General features: G+C 35.8%; 2 protein-coding genes across 5 annotated transcripts in view; one reads left to right on the top strand and one right to left on the bottom strand.

Annotated features, from left to right (window-relative positions):
• Positions 1 to 412: 412 nt before the first annotated feature.
• Positions 413 to 3,366, bottom strand: LOC110456056 (general transcription factor IIE subunit 2-like). 2 transcript variants are annotated; one of them, XM_021506587.1, is made up of 2 exons: positions 3,297 to 3,366; positions 413 to 1,374 (listed from the first exon to the last, which is right to left on the bottom strand). In XM_021506587.1, the coding sequence occupies exon 2, from the start codon at positions 1,363 to 1,365 to the stop codon at positions 493 to 495; it is 873 nt and encodes a 290-aa protein (XP_021362262.1). In that variant the 5' UTR covers positions 1,366 to 1,374; positions 3,297 to 3,366; the 3' UTR covers positions 413 to 492. The 2 variants fall into 2 exon arrangements, with proteins under 2 accessions (XP_021362262.1, XP_021362263.1); XM_021506588.1 differs by having other exon boundaries at positions 3,278 to 3,362.
• A 410-nt stretch (positions 3,367 to 3,776) lies between these two features.
• Positions 3,777 to 11,967, top strand: part of LOC110456057 — a 24,644-nt gene continuing 16,453 nt past the window's right edge. For all 3 annotated transcript variants that reach the window (XR_002463549.1, XM_021506590.1, XM_021506589.1), the window contains exons 1-4: positions 3,777 to 3,958; positions 8,385 to 8,613; positions 10,056 to 10,345; positions 11,341 to 11,481. Coding sequence is in view for 2 of the 3 variants with exons in the window: in XM_021506590.1 (XP_021362265.1) it covers positions 3,785 to 3,958; positions 8,385 to 8,613; positions 10,056 to 10,345; positions 11,341 to 11,481 (834 nt within the window). In the remaining variant the exon portion in view is untranslated. The remainder of the gene's footprint in view (positions 3,959 to 8,384; positions 8,614 to 10,055; positions 10,346 to 11,340; positions 11,482 to 11,967) is intronic.

Here is an 11,967-nt window from a genome sequence, read left to right as displayed (position 1 = left end):
CAGAAGCTCGCTAAATTAAAAAAAATCCTAAGACTTGTTTCAAAAATATCATATGAAATAGAAACTCATGTAAGATTCTATATCTATGCTTTTTGAAACTCTGAGCAAACGAAATCTCCCCATGGGAATTTCAAAAAGGTTAGCAAGCATGTAACTTACATAAGTTGAACCTACTTACAGTAAGTCAGTAGGTTCAAATAAACACGACATCATTCTTAATCCTCTTAGTGATGTAACACTATATAGTAAAACAGTCACAAAATCCACTAGCACCAGGCATTGAAAGGGATATAATTATAAGTAATCAATATTCTCAGACTCAGAAAAAGTATTAAAAGCAATACCATATCATTAATAGGGCCATCATTCACAAATATACTTATTAACCGTACACAAAACATTGTGCATAATCTTCAGCTTTTTAAAACGAATTTATTCAAATTGGTGACAACAATTAAAACAACAATTTCCTCGTGACCGTTTAGAGATGTCTTAAGATTTTTCTGAGTAATCCTGAAGGACACCATCCAAATGTTCGTTCAATTTCTTGAATGTTTTTCTGCCTCCCTTCTTCCTCTTCTGTATGGGACCAGCCTTTCTTAGGCCAGTGTCCTGCATAGAGGTGATGCCTTGCTTTTCCAGATACTCTTCTATCTTTTTCTCATCTAAACCGTCCACAGAAACGCCCCTCCAAAGTTTTTTGAACTCTTCGTCCACAGTGTAACGGCAGTATTTATCATTGTAATACAGCACCTGTTTTTTGTCTGTGGGTCGTGTCACAACAACAACGTTCTCACCCAGTGCTTTCAAAGCCTTGTCTGTGTTTGTGGTACCAAACGACTCGTCTATATCTTCTTTTAATACTCCTCCCATCCCATGTAAGTCGTGTCGCTTGAGTAAGTTGAGGAAGGCTTTCCTGTCTTTAATTTCATACGTGGGCCGAAACAAATACTTCTGCCCTCCTTCCACCGCCTTAACTTTTGGATTACTCAACAAAGCTTCTGTGATGAGCCAGTGCCTCATTTTGGAGCCAGCGTCGAGCTGATTAGTTTCATCAAGAATCTCGTCTATTGTGAGGGAATGGCGCTCTCCCTGTTGATGCCTGTCGCGCATGTATTTCACTATTTTAGCGAGAATACCAAACTTGTACTGAGAACTGCCTCGCATCTTTTTGTAGTCGAAGGATTTAGCTTGCGGAGCACTACTACTTTCTGTAGGCTTTGGTCGAGAAAAGTTAGAAGATTTCGACTTTTTTGCAGATCTGTCGTCATTTTCCTGTTTGGGTTTCTTTCGTTTTTCAACTGTAGGCTGTGATTTCGCTCTTTCTAAGAAAGCCTTTCTTTCTTTCAAAAGTGCTGGATCCATATTGATAATCTGAAATTACATTGAGTCATCATTAATATATAGACAGCTTTAGTGGCTTGAGTTCTGCCTGCTTCTGAAAAACTATGGTCTAGAAATACTGCAACATCTCATGACAAGTGTACATTATGCCCTATGCCATTTGACACATAAAATTAAATTTTGACAAGCATTACTAGAAACAATTACAATAGAGATGCATTACAGTCATTATAATCAAGGGGTTTGCTGGCCTTTGAACCTTTTAAGTAGTTGTTTTCAGCTGGCAGCCATGGTTAAAAGAGGACTGTTTGTTTTCAGTCATGTCGACTCAAAATAGAATTACTTAATTTGTAAGTTTTTGACTTCTCTTAAACTTATGTCAGTAATATTTGGTGTTGAAAGGTTTTGGGTTTCATTTGAAAAATATGAACAGAACATTTTTTTTCTATTTTAACAAATGTTATTATATATATATTAACATATATAAATGGATAAGATAACAGGCTAGGCCTATATCAATCTTCTCCATGATGGCTTTTAGATGCAATAATGTACTTTTCAACATTAGACAATATCAGTATGTATATTTATTTCAGGAGGTAAGTCAATAATTCCAGATGTCAAAAGATGAACATGTAAGTAGCCAACTCTGGTATAGATATCATGGATTAAGTTCCTGGAATTAGAGTAATTTGGACAAGAGAAGAAGAAATGTTCAGAATTTTCAATTGGATGGCCGCATGAATAGGAAGAATCAGGAGATAGATGGGCATGGTCAGCAAATTTGTCATAATTTAAGTCACTGGCATTATTTCTAAGTTGGCAGAGGATAACATTTAACTTTCTAGGGCTACAATTTAGAAAAACAGGAGTAATATTTACAAGAGGGATTCTTTCATTATTCAATTTGGATTTGAATATATGTAATGATGGTGCTGAGATTGTTTCAGAATCAAGTGAGTTCCATATTCTCATGACATCTGGAAAAAACCCTATTGCCAAATAAATTAGATCTAAAGCTAGGAATATTAAAAAAATCTGTGTTGCCTAAGACTATGCGGTGGAACAATCTGTCACTTTATTCACCAGTTGTAAATAAGGTTTACATTGTGGGGTATGTTAAGAAGGCATTTATGGAGTTGTATATTTACTATATCTATTTTATTTCCAGCTCAAGATATCATACGGTACCACAATTATCCTCAAATTGTGTTCTTGCCAAAATCTTTTTGTGATGATAAAAAAGCTATGATGTGAACATTTCTATATCCTAACCTATATCAACCCTCGACCCTTAGTTCTTGCACTTCGGGCTATAGAGGTAGGATATGGAAAGTATCATATGAAAACTTGGCGTACCTAACAAGTTAAACCATTTGCAGATTCCAGCAAAAGAGGTTGCCTTTTAAAATATCAATTTCATTACAGAAACAAAATGAATTTAATCTTTATTACTTTAAAAAAAAAAATAGGATTACTTATCACCAGATCAGCCGCATCTTGTATATTGCTAGCCCGATTTCCACATATCCTGACACCAGACCTTAAGACATTTTGACAGAGATCTAGAGATGGTCATGACAGAGACGTATAACCAGTACAAATATTAATATCCGGCCCCGTCAGAAGCACAGGGGCACGGTTCAATTGATATATGAGGCCTCCTTGTTTACCAAACATGATGGAAAACAAGGAGGCCTCAAACATAAATTGATGAATTGAACCGTGTCCCTGTGTCAGAAGCTACGTTATCGCAGCTACAGTAGACACTATTTTTTTTTAATAAGAGTCAAGTAAACAAAGTGCTGGATTGAAGCGCTAGTACGAGATCATAGAATAGTATTAATGTACCAAACGCAACTATGGAAAAGTTTGAAAACTCAACTCCTGGTGTAGAATTTTAGGGTTTTATAGATCGTGTTGATGTACTAACCGTATAACGATTAGTCTACCTTTTATCAGTCTGCAAGGCTGTTTTCCTGCTTCTTTGCGTCTGCAAAGCGTCTAAATGATTATGATTCGTGCTTGAAAAACTAACAAATTGTTCTAAGTGTCCGGAAAATAGTGTGGAAGCAACACGAAGATCTCCCATCAACGGAAATGACATGTTAATAAAAATACTTCACATTTGTGTTGCATTAATTTGAAACACATAGGAATAAATTATAACATGCATCCCGTTTTAGAAAAATGACTATTTTGACTGCATTCCATTAGAAAAAAGAAGCGATTCAAATAGTCCAGACGATAGAAAAAAACATTGTATTTCGTATTTTTATGGGTTATAGCATACTTAACAAATTTTCTTACATGAAAAATATACACACAGACATCATTGTAAGCAAAAATTAATTGGAAATCAAAACGAAGTCGCGATAGGAAATAAGTGGCGAATGTGATCGAAATGGCTCGATATCATAAATGAAGGCTTCCAGGGGAGATGGATACAACAGTCACCGATTTGACCGAAGAAGAAATTGATGCATTTACACTACGAGAAGCAATTAAAACAGCCAATAGTAAAAGCATATCAATAGACGGATTGAAAAAACTGAAGGAGATTTTATGCAAACTGAAATCAAATTTAGTGAAGGATAGACGAAAACGAGAAGAGGTAGGTGGGCGGTTCTACTTTCACTTTGCAACAAGTAACTTAGACCCTACAATCAGGAAGAAGAGTACATTTTTTTAGAGTTCTTGTATTTTTAATCGGATTTCTTGAGAAATATGGAAAATTATCAAAAATTATCTATTGCATTTTTATATAAACATCCTGAAATATGAAAAAAAATGTAAAAATTGCATACAATGTATAATACATAATTCTATGATTATATAAATATATGCAAACATGGTCTGGATCTGAAGTTTATTAGATAATTTGATAAAAGTTCAAAATAATAATAAAAAAAAAAATAGTTTTAGGTTAAAAAATAAATAAATAAAAATCACTTTGGCAAAATTTTGCTACATTATTTTCTTGTTAAACTAGATTTAAAGTAATTTATTTGAAACTTGAGACTTTCTCTTTTTTTGGTGTTACCTTGCTTGATTCAGCATGCAGTTTTAAACATATATGTATTGTCATTGATGGCATATATTGAAAGTTATATCTGATGCATTTGTTACATATTTTGAGGTTTCTAGGAATGCATGAAACTGGTTAAACATGATGAGATTATGTAACAAGTATTGACCTAATATTAATTTAGTCAGGTTCACAAATGAATATGGTATATGACGACATCATACCGAATGACTCTTCCAAGTCATTCTATCTTATGTGCAAAATCAAGTTTACATATGAAAAACTTTAGACATGAATGTTTAGATAAAAAAGAAAGGTTGCATTTTTTCAAATACATTTTATCAAGCACTAAAATCAAATTTTTTTTCCACAATTTTCAGGTTATTACAATTTCAAATAATTTAAATTTTGACCAAAATTCCAACCATATAAATAAAGATTTTTTTTAAATGTTAAGTGTTACAGGGTTGTATAGTTGTTGAGAGTAATATGGAAAATGGATTGTTAAGTAATAATAGCATGGACCATGAATTGTTAAGCATTAAGGATATATATATGGACCATGAATCTTAGAAAATTAATAGACCATAAAGTATATGTGTCATTTGGACCATGAATAGTAAAATTTTGTAATGGACCATAAATTATGTGTTATATTGACCATGTGTTTTAAAATGTTCTATGAACCATGAATTGTTATGTGTTCTATGAACCATGGATTGTTCAGTGTTCTATTAACCATGAATTGTTAAGTGTTCTATGAACCATGAATTGTTAAGTGTTCTATGAACCACAAATTGTAAAGTGTGTTATGAACTATGGATTGTTAAGTGTTCTATAAACCATGGATTGCTCAGTGTTCTATGAACCATGAATTGTTAAGTGTTCTATGAACCATGAATTGTTCAGTGTTCTATGAACCATGGATTGTTAAGTGTTCTATAAACCATGAATTGTTAAGTGTTTTATGAACCATAAATTGTTAATAGTTCTATGAACCATGGATTGTTCAGTGTTCTATGAACCATGAATTGTTCAGTGTTCTACGAACCATGAATTGTTCAGTGTTCTATGAACCATGGATTGTTAAGTGTTCTATGAACCATGGATTGTTCAGTGTTCGATGAAACACAAATTGTAAAGTGTGTTATGAACTATGGATTGTTAAGTGTTCTATAAACCATGGATTTCTCAGTGTTCTATGAACCATGAATTGTTAAGCGTTCTATGAACCATGAATTGTTAAGTGTTCTGTGAACCATGAATTGTTAAGTGTTCTATGAACCATGAATTGTTCAGTGTTCTATTCACCATAAATTGTTCAGTGTTCTATTCACCATGAATTGTTCAGTGTTCTATGAACCATGGATTGTTAAGTGTTCTATAAACCATGAATTGTTCAGTGTTTTCTGAACCATAAATTGTTAAGTGTTTTATGAACCATGAATTGTTCAGTGTTCTATGAACCATGAATTTGCAAGTGTTCTATGAACCATGGATTGTAAAGTGTTCTATGAACCATGGATTTTTACTTGTTCAGTGTTCTATGAACCATGAATTGTTAAGTGTTTTATGAACCATGGATTGTTCAGTGTTCTATGAACCATGGATTGTTAATAGTTCTATGAACCATGGATTGTAAAGTGTTCTATGAACCATGGATTTTTACTTGTTATGTGTTCTATGAACCATGAATTGTTCAGTGTTCTATGAACCATGCATTGTTCAGTGTTCTATGAACCATGTATTGTTCAGTGTTCTATGAACCATGAATTGTTCAGTGTTCTATGAACCATGAATTGTTCAGTGTTCTATGAACCATGAATTGTTCAGTGTTCTATGAACCATGGATTGTTAAATGTTTTATGAACCATGTATTGTTCAGTGTTCTATGAACCATGAATTGTTCAGTGTTCTATGAACCATGAATTGTTCAGTGTTCTATGAACCATGAATTGTTCAGTGTTCTATGAACCATGAATTGTTCAGTGTTCTATGAACCATGAATTGTTCAGTGTTCTATGAACCATGAATTGTTCAGTGTTCTATGAACCATGAATTGTTCAGTGTTCTATGAACCATGAATTGTTAAGTGTTCTAAGAACCATAAATTGTTCAGTGATCTATGAACCATGAATTGTTCAGTGTTCTATGAACCATGAATTGTTCAGTGTTCTATGAACCATGACTTGTTCAATGTTCTATGAACCATGAATTGCTCAGTGTTCTATGAACCATGAGTTGTTCAGTGTTCTATGAACCATGACTTGTTCAATGTTCTATGAACCATGAATTGCTCAGTGTTCTATGAACCATGAACTGTTCAGTGTTCTATGAACCATGTATTGTTCAGTGTTCTATGAACCGTGAATTGGTCAGTGTTCTATGAACCGTGAATTGGTCAGTGTTCTATGAACCGTGAATTGGTCAGTGTTCTATGAACCGTGAATTGGTCAGTGTTCTATGAACCGTGAATTGTTCAGTGTTCTATGAACCATGAATTGTTCAGTGTTCTAAGAAACATGAATTGTTCAGTGTTCTATGAACCATAAATTGTTCAGTGTTCTATGAACCCTGAACTGTTCAGTGTTCTAAGAACCATGAATTGTTCAGTGTTCTATGAACCATGAATTGTTCAGTGTTCTAAGAAACATGAATTGTTCAGTGTTCTATGAACCATGAATTGTTCACTGTTCTATGAACCATGAATTGTTAAGTGTTCTATGAACCATGGATTGTAAAATGTTCTGTGAACCATGGATTGTGACTTGTTCAGTGTTCTATGAACCATGAATTGTTCAGTGTTCTATGAACCATGAATTGTTCAGTGTTCTATGAACCATGGATTGTTATTTGTAAGTGTTTTATGAACCATGAATTGTTAAGTGTTCTATGAACCATGAATTGTTCAGTGTTCTTTGAACCATGAATTGTTAAGTGTTCTATGAACCATAGATTGTAAAGTTGTTTGTGTTCATCTGCTGATGGATAGTCTGTATCATGTTCACTAACGTTTAGGAACGAGATGCACAAGATTAAGTTTAGATCTGCAACTCAGAACATCCAATTAGAGACTAAACATCATCTGGGAACAAGGCCATAATACAGCTGTTGTATCCTCAGCCATTAGTCATTTCTAAATTGTATAAATGAAGGATTGAACCCAAAGTGGTAGAGAAGGGTCAATATTCACAAGACAAGTCTTCGCAACTATTAAATGAGATTTTTAGGTAATTTTTAATTAATTATGGAAAATTCCCTTACCAAGGGGTTGGGACCAAAAAAAGAACAGAGATCTTAATCTTTTGAAGACAAATTGACCCAGTCTAGTTCCGCTACACTATTAATTATCTTTACCAGATATTTTGAGATTGTAATATATGTACTTAGTAAGAGGTAGACACTTACACATTTTTTCAGGTTCGTATGTCAAAGGTTAAGGTCAAGTCATTAAATCAGATTGGATTATGGTTTCTGCTATTTAACTTCACTATTTGAAAGCTTGCATATTCAGCAATTTCTTGATTAAGTTGTCAAAGCAGAACAAGATTTGTCAAGTTGGAGTGGAGAATGGGGAAGTGACTGGTGCTATATTTTTTTTAAATTATTCTAACAAAGTTTATGTGTGCTAATTGAAACTTTAAGCCTAACTGCTCAGCTCCTTGCAGTAATGATTGCAATTTTAAGCTTAACCCATCAGCTCCTTGCAGTAAAAGGACTTTATATAAACTTTATTTATTTTACAACAATTATGAAACAAGTTAGTTCAAGTTATATTAATCACTCTTGTTGGCCCGGATGAAAGCGTGTGTGGAGGTCTAAGTGTGGGAGGAAACCGGAGTAACCGGAGAAAACCCACGTGATCAGGCAGGTGACCCCAACCTTTTCGCGTCCGATCGGGGAATCAAACCCCGGCCGCCTTGGTGAAAGGCAAGGTCACTATCCACTGCACCACCTGACCACCCTAAAGGACTTTGACTAATGAATTATCACAACAAACTTTTTATTTCAGGTTATTGCATCTTTGGATTCTGTGGCTGCAGAAAATCATGAATTGAGGAAGGAGCTACACAGTGTGTATAAAGAGGTGATTGAATTGTTGCAAGATGTGGAGCGTAATGACGAAAACAACCCTCTCACGGAGCTGCTACATCTACACTATGAAAACTTCTTTGATACGCTCCAGAAGGAGAAGGGCACACTATCAGGAAATACATCCAGGTGCCCCATCTTAGTTTTAGGTATGTGAAAGTTTAAGGTATGTGAAGATTACAATCATCCAGCTACCCCATCCTAGTTTTAGTTACATAAAGATTACAGTACAATTAGGTGCCCTATTCTTAGTTTTAGGTATATGAAGATTACAATACATCCAGGTGCCCTTCCTAGTTTTAGGTATGTTAGGATCAGATTATCTGCTAGTGACCAATCCTATGTAGCTAACCTGATAGTTAGTAGTGTTGAACTGATGTGGTGCTATGTCTGTAGTCCATCTGTAGTCCATCCGTAGTCCATCCGTAGTCCATCCGTAGTCCATCTGTAGTCCATCCGTAGTCCATCCGTTGTCAATCCGTAGTTCATCTGTAGTCCATCTGTAGTCAATCCGTAGTCCATCTGTAGTCCATCTGTAGTCCATCCGTAGTCCATCCGTAGTCCATCTGTAGTCCATTTGTCATCAGTAGTCTGTCTACTCCTGCTCTAAACAATATCTCAAAATATTACTGAGGTGAATTCAAACAAATTTGGTGGAAATATCTGTAGTCCATTGGGATCAAATGTTATACAAATAAATAGCTGCCATTAATTGTGTATTACGCTTTTGGAGTTGGACTAATTATTGAACAAGAGTTTTGATTGGTTTGAGGTAGGATTGCTTCTTTAATTTAATTAAGTCAATCCTGTGGCATTGAGTAAACAATACATTTTTTACTTCTCAACATTTTGATCCTTTTATTGAAAACATAACTATATATATATGTACAGTGTTCATATATATGTAAGGAATGGATTATAAAATCTCATATTATACAAACGTAACAGAGGGGGAATAACGCATGGCCAGATCGAGGTTAGAACCCAGGACTCTTCGAACTCTAAACGGACGCTCCAACCAAATGCGCTACCTGGTCACTTGCGTTCGACAGAGTCGGGTTCCGCTTCATTCCTCCCTCCTTTAACAAACTCTTTGATCCCGAAGACACACAAGACCCCATACCACCTTCTGTGGGTATATTTTGTTAGGTACCAAATGTATCGGAGCAGGAAAGTGCACAGCCAGACCGAGGTTTAAACCCGGGACCCTCCAAACTCTAGACGGATGCTCTGACCAATTGAGCTTCCTCGTGGCTGGCGATTGTCTCGGTCCAGTTCCCTTACATTCCTCCCTCCTTTAACAAAGTCTTCGACCCTGAAGATACACAAGACCCTATACCACCTTCTGTGGGTATATTTCGTTGGGTGCTAAATGTAACAGTGAAAATGTATGGCCATACTGGGGTTTGAACATGGGGCCCTCCTAGTTCTAGACAGGTGCTCTAATCAATTGAGCTACCTGGTCGCTAGCGAACAACCCAGTCCAATTCTGCTTCACAAATACATAACTTACTAAAGGTTTGGGAAGAAATTTGTTTTCTATCACTTGTTTCTGTTAATTATTGTATTAATTGTTTTTATTGGTATGAAGGAGAGACTGGGGCAGGGAAGAGTTCCTTCATCAACTTGTTGCTAGGTGAGGAGGCCCTGCCTACACAGGTCCTTAGCAACACCAATGTCATCTGTGAGATACAGTACAGCGACAGCTATTGGGCCATCCTGTATACCGCTGGGGATGAACAGAAAAGGATTGGAGATGTAGACAAGTCAAACTTCTTCAAGACCCTGGCCGAACACATACAGAAGTCGAGTGGATCTGAGACGGGCAACACTATAAAGTATCAGAGAGCTCAAATTTATCTCCCCTGTGATATTTTAAAGGTAAGACCTGATTGTGAGATAATTATACAAGGTTAAATAGAATACAGTTATTGTATGGGTGTGAGGGAAATAGCACTTTTATTGGTCCCCGAGACATTAACTATTTCCCGAGGTGAATTCCCAAAATACCCATAAAATAACTGTTTTATTACACCAACAAAAAAAATATTCCATTTCTTTTGTAAAGATGCATGTAATAAAGCATACAGACTTTATCGTATTGTATGCGATGGAAGTAGAGATGTTCCAAAGGAACATGACAAACGCAATGTCCAATCAGATTGAACGAAGCCAAAAATTCTGTGAAAAATTTGAATGCATGTTAAATAGCTCATTCCGGGTAAATAGCTCTAATGGCTATTTACCTGGTAAACAGTTTCTTGAAAGAGGTTATTTTAAATGGTATTTCTATTTTCTAGTTGTATATAGTGTAAAAATATGGTTTATTCTTAAGCAGCTTTTGGCTTAAAATAAGATTCTTTTTACAATTGCTTTAAGGCCTTGTTTTAAGGTTTAACCTAGTGTAACAGATATCTTTCCATGGCTCTGCTAGGAGTGAAGTATAAGACCTCTGGTTTACTAGTCTTTTAGTGTTTTACCAGGGTGACATAAAAGTAAGTATAACATAAAGTGGCTTGATGACTGAAGTCTAACATAAACCTAACATCACTCAGGGTTTAACTTAAGGTGCCTTGATGACTGCAATATAATACAGGCAGGTACAGGAAGAAAGGAGTATTAGGGATGTTCTGCATGCACAAATTAAGTAATAAAAGATGTGTTTATACCCATAGGGGAAAATATGAGTGTTGTTGAGGATGAAATCACTTGATCTTAGAATAAAGGTTAGTTGGAAATAATTAATTGAAGGGCCAACATTTTTAATTTCCTTCAAAACAGGGAGAGTCGATAAGTATTGTGTACATTTATAAAAACAATTCACATTCACAAGAAATCCAAACGAGCAGCTTTACTATGATCCGTTTAATTTACAGACAGGGTTGGTGATTGTGGACAGTCCTGGGATCGGAGACACACCAGAGATGACCCAAATGGTTCTAGATTATATTATTGAAGCCAGTTCCTTCATCTACATCATCAACAGTGCTAATGCAGGCGGGGTCCAGGAGGAAAGGGTAATACTTGTTTGTGTTAAAGGGAAAATACAGACAGGTACAGGAGGAAAGGGTAATGTGTGCGGAGGAGATAATACAGGCAGGTACAGGAGGAAAGGGTAATGTGTGTGGAGGGGAAAATACAGACATGTACAGGAGGAAAGGGTAATACATGTGTGTGGAGGGTATAATTCAGACAGGTACAGGTGGAAAGGGTAATACATGTGTGTGGAGGGTATAATTCAGACAGGTACAGATGGAAAGGGTAATACATATGTGTGGAGGGTATAATTCAGACAGGTACAGGTGGAAAGGGTAATACATGTGTGTGGAGGGTATAATTCAGACAGGTACAGATGGAAAGGGTAATACATGTGTGTGTAGGGGATAATACAGACAGGTACAGGTGGAAAGGGTAATACATGTGTGTGGAGGGGATAATACAGACAGGTACAGGTGGAAAGGGTAATACATGTGTGTGGAGGGGATAATACAGACAGGTACAGG

The sequence above is a fragment of the Mizuhopecten yessoensis genome, unplaced genomic scaffold (genome assembly GCF_002113885.1).
Source record: "Mizuhopecten yessoensis strain PY_sf001 unplaced genomic scaffold, ASM211388v2 scaffold8497, whole genome shotgun sequence".
In the NCBI taxonomy this organism is placed as follows: Eukaryota; Metazoa; Mollusca; class Bivalvia; order Pectinida; family Pectinidae; genus Mizuhopecten; species Mizuhopecten yessoensis.
This window is presented reverse-complemented; position numbering and strand designations above follow the sequence as displayed.

Coding starts and splice junctions, on each gene's coding strand:
- LOC110456056 (XM_021506587.1), bottom strand. CDS start 1,365: ATGGATCCAGCACTTTTGAAAGAAAGAAAGGCTTTCTTAGAAAGAGCG.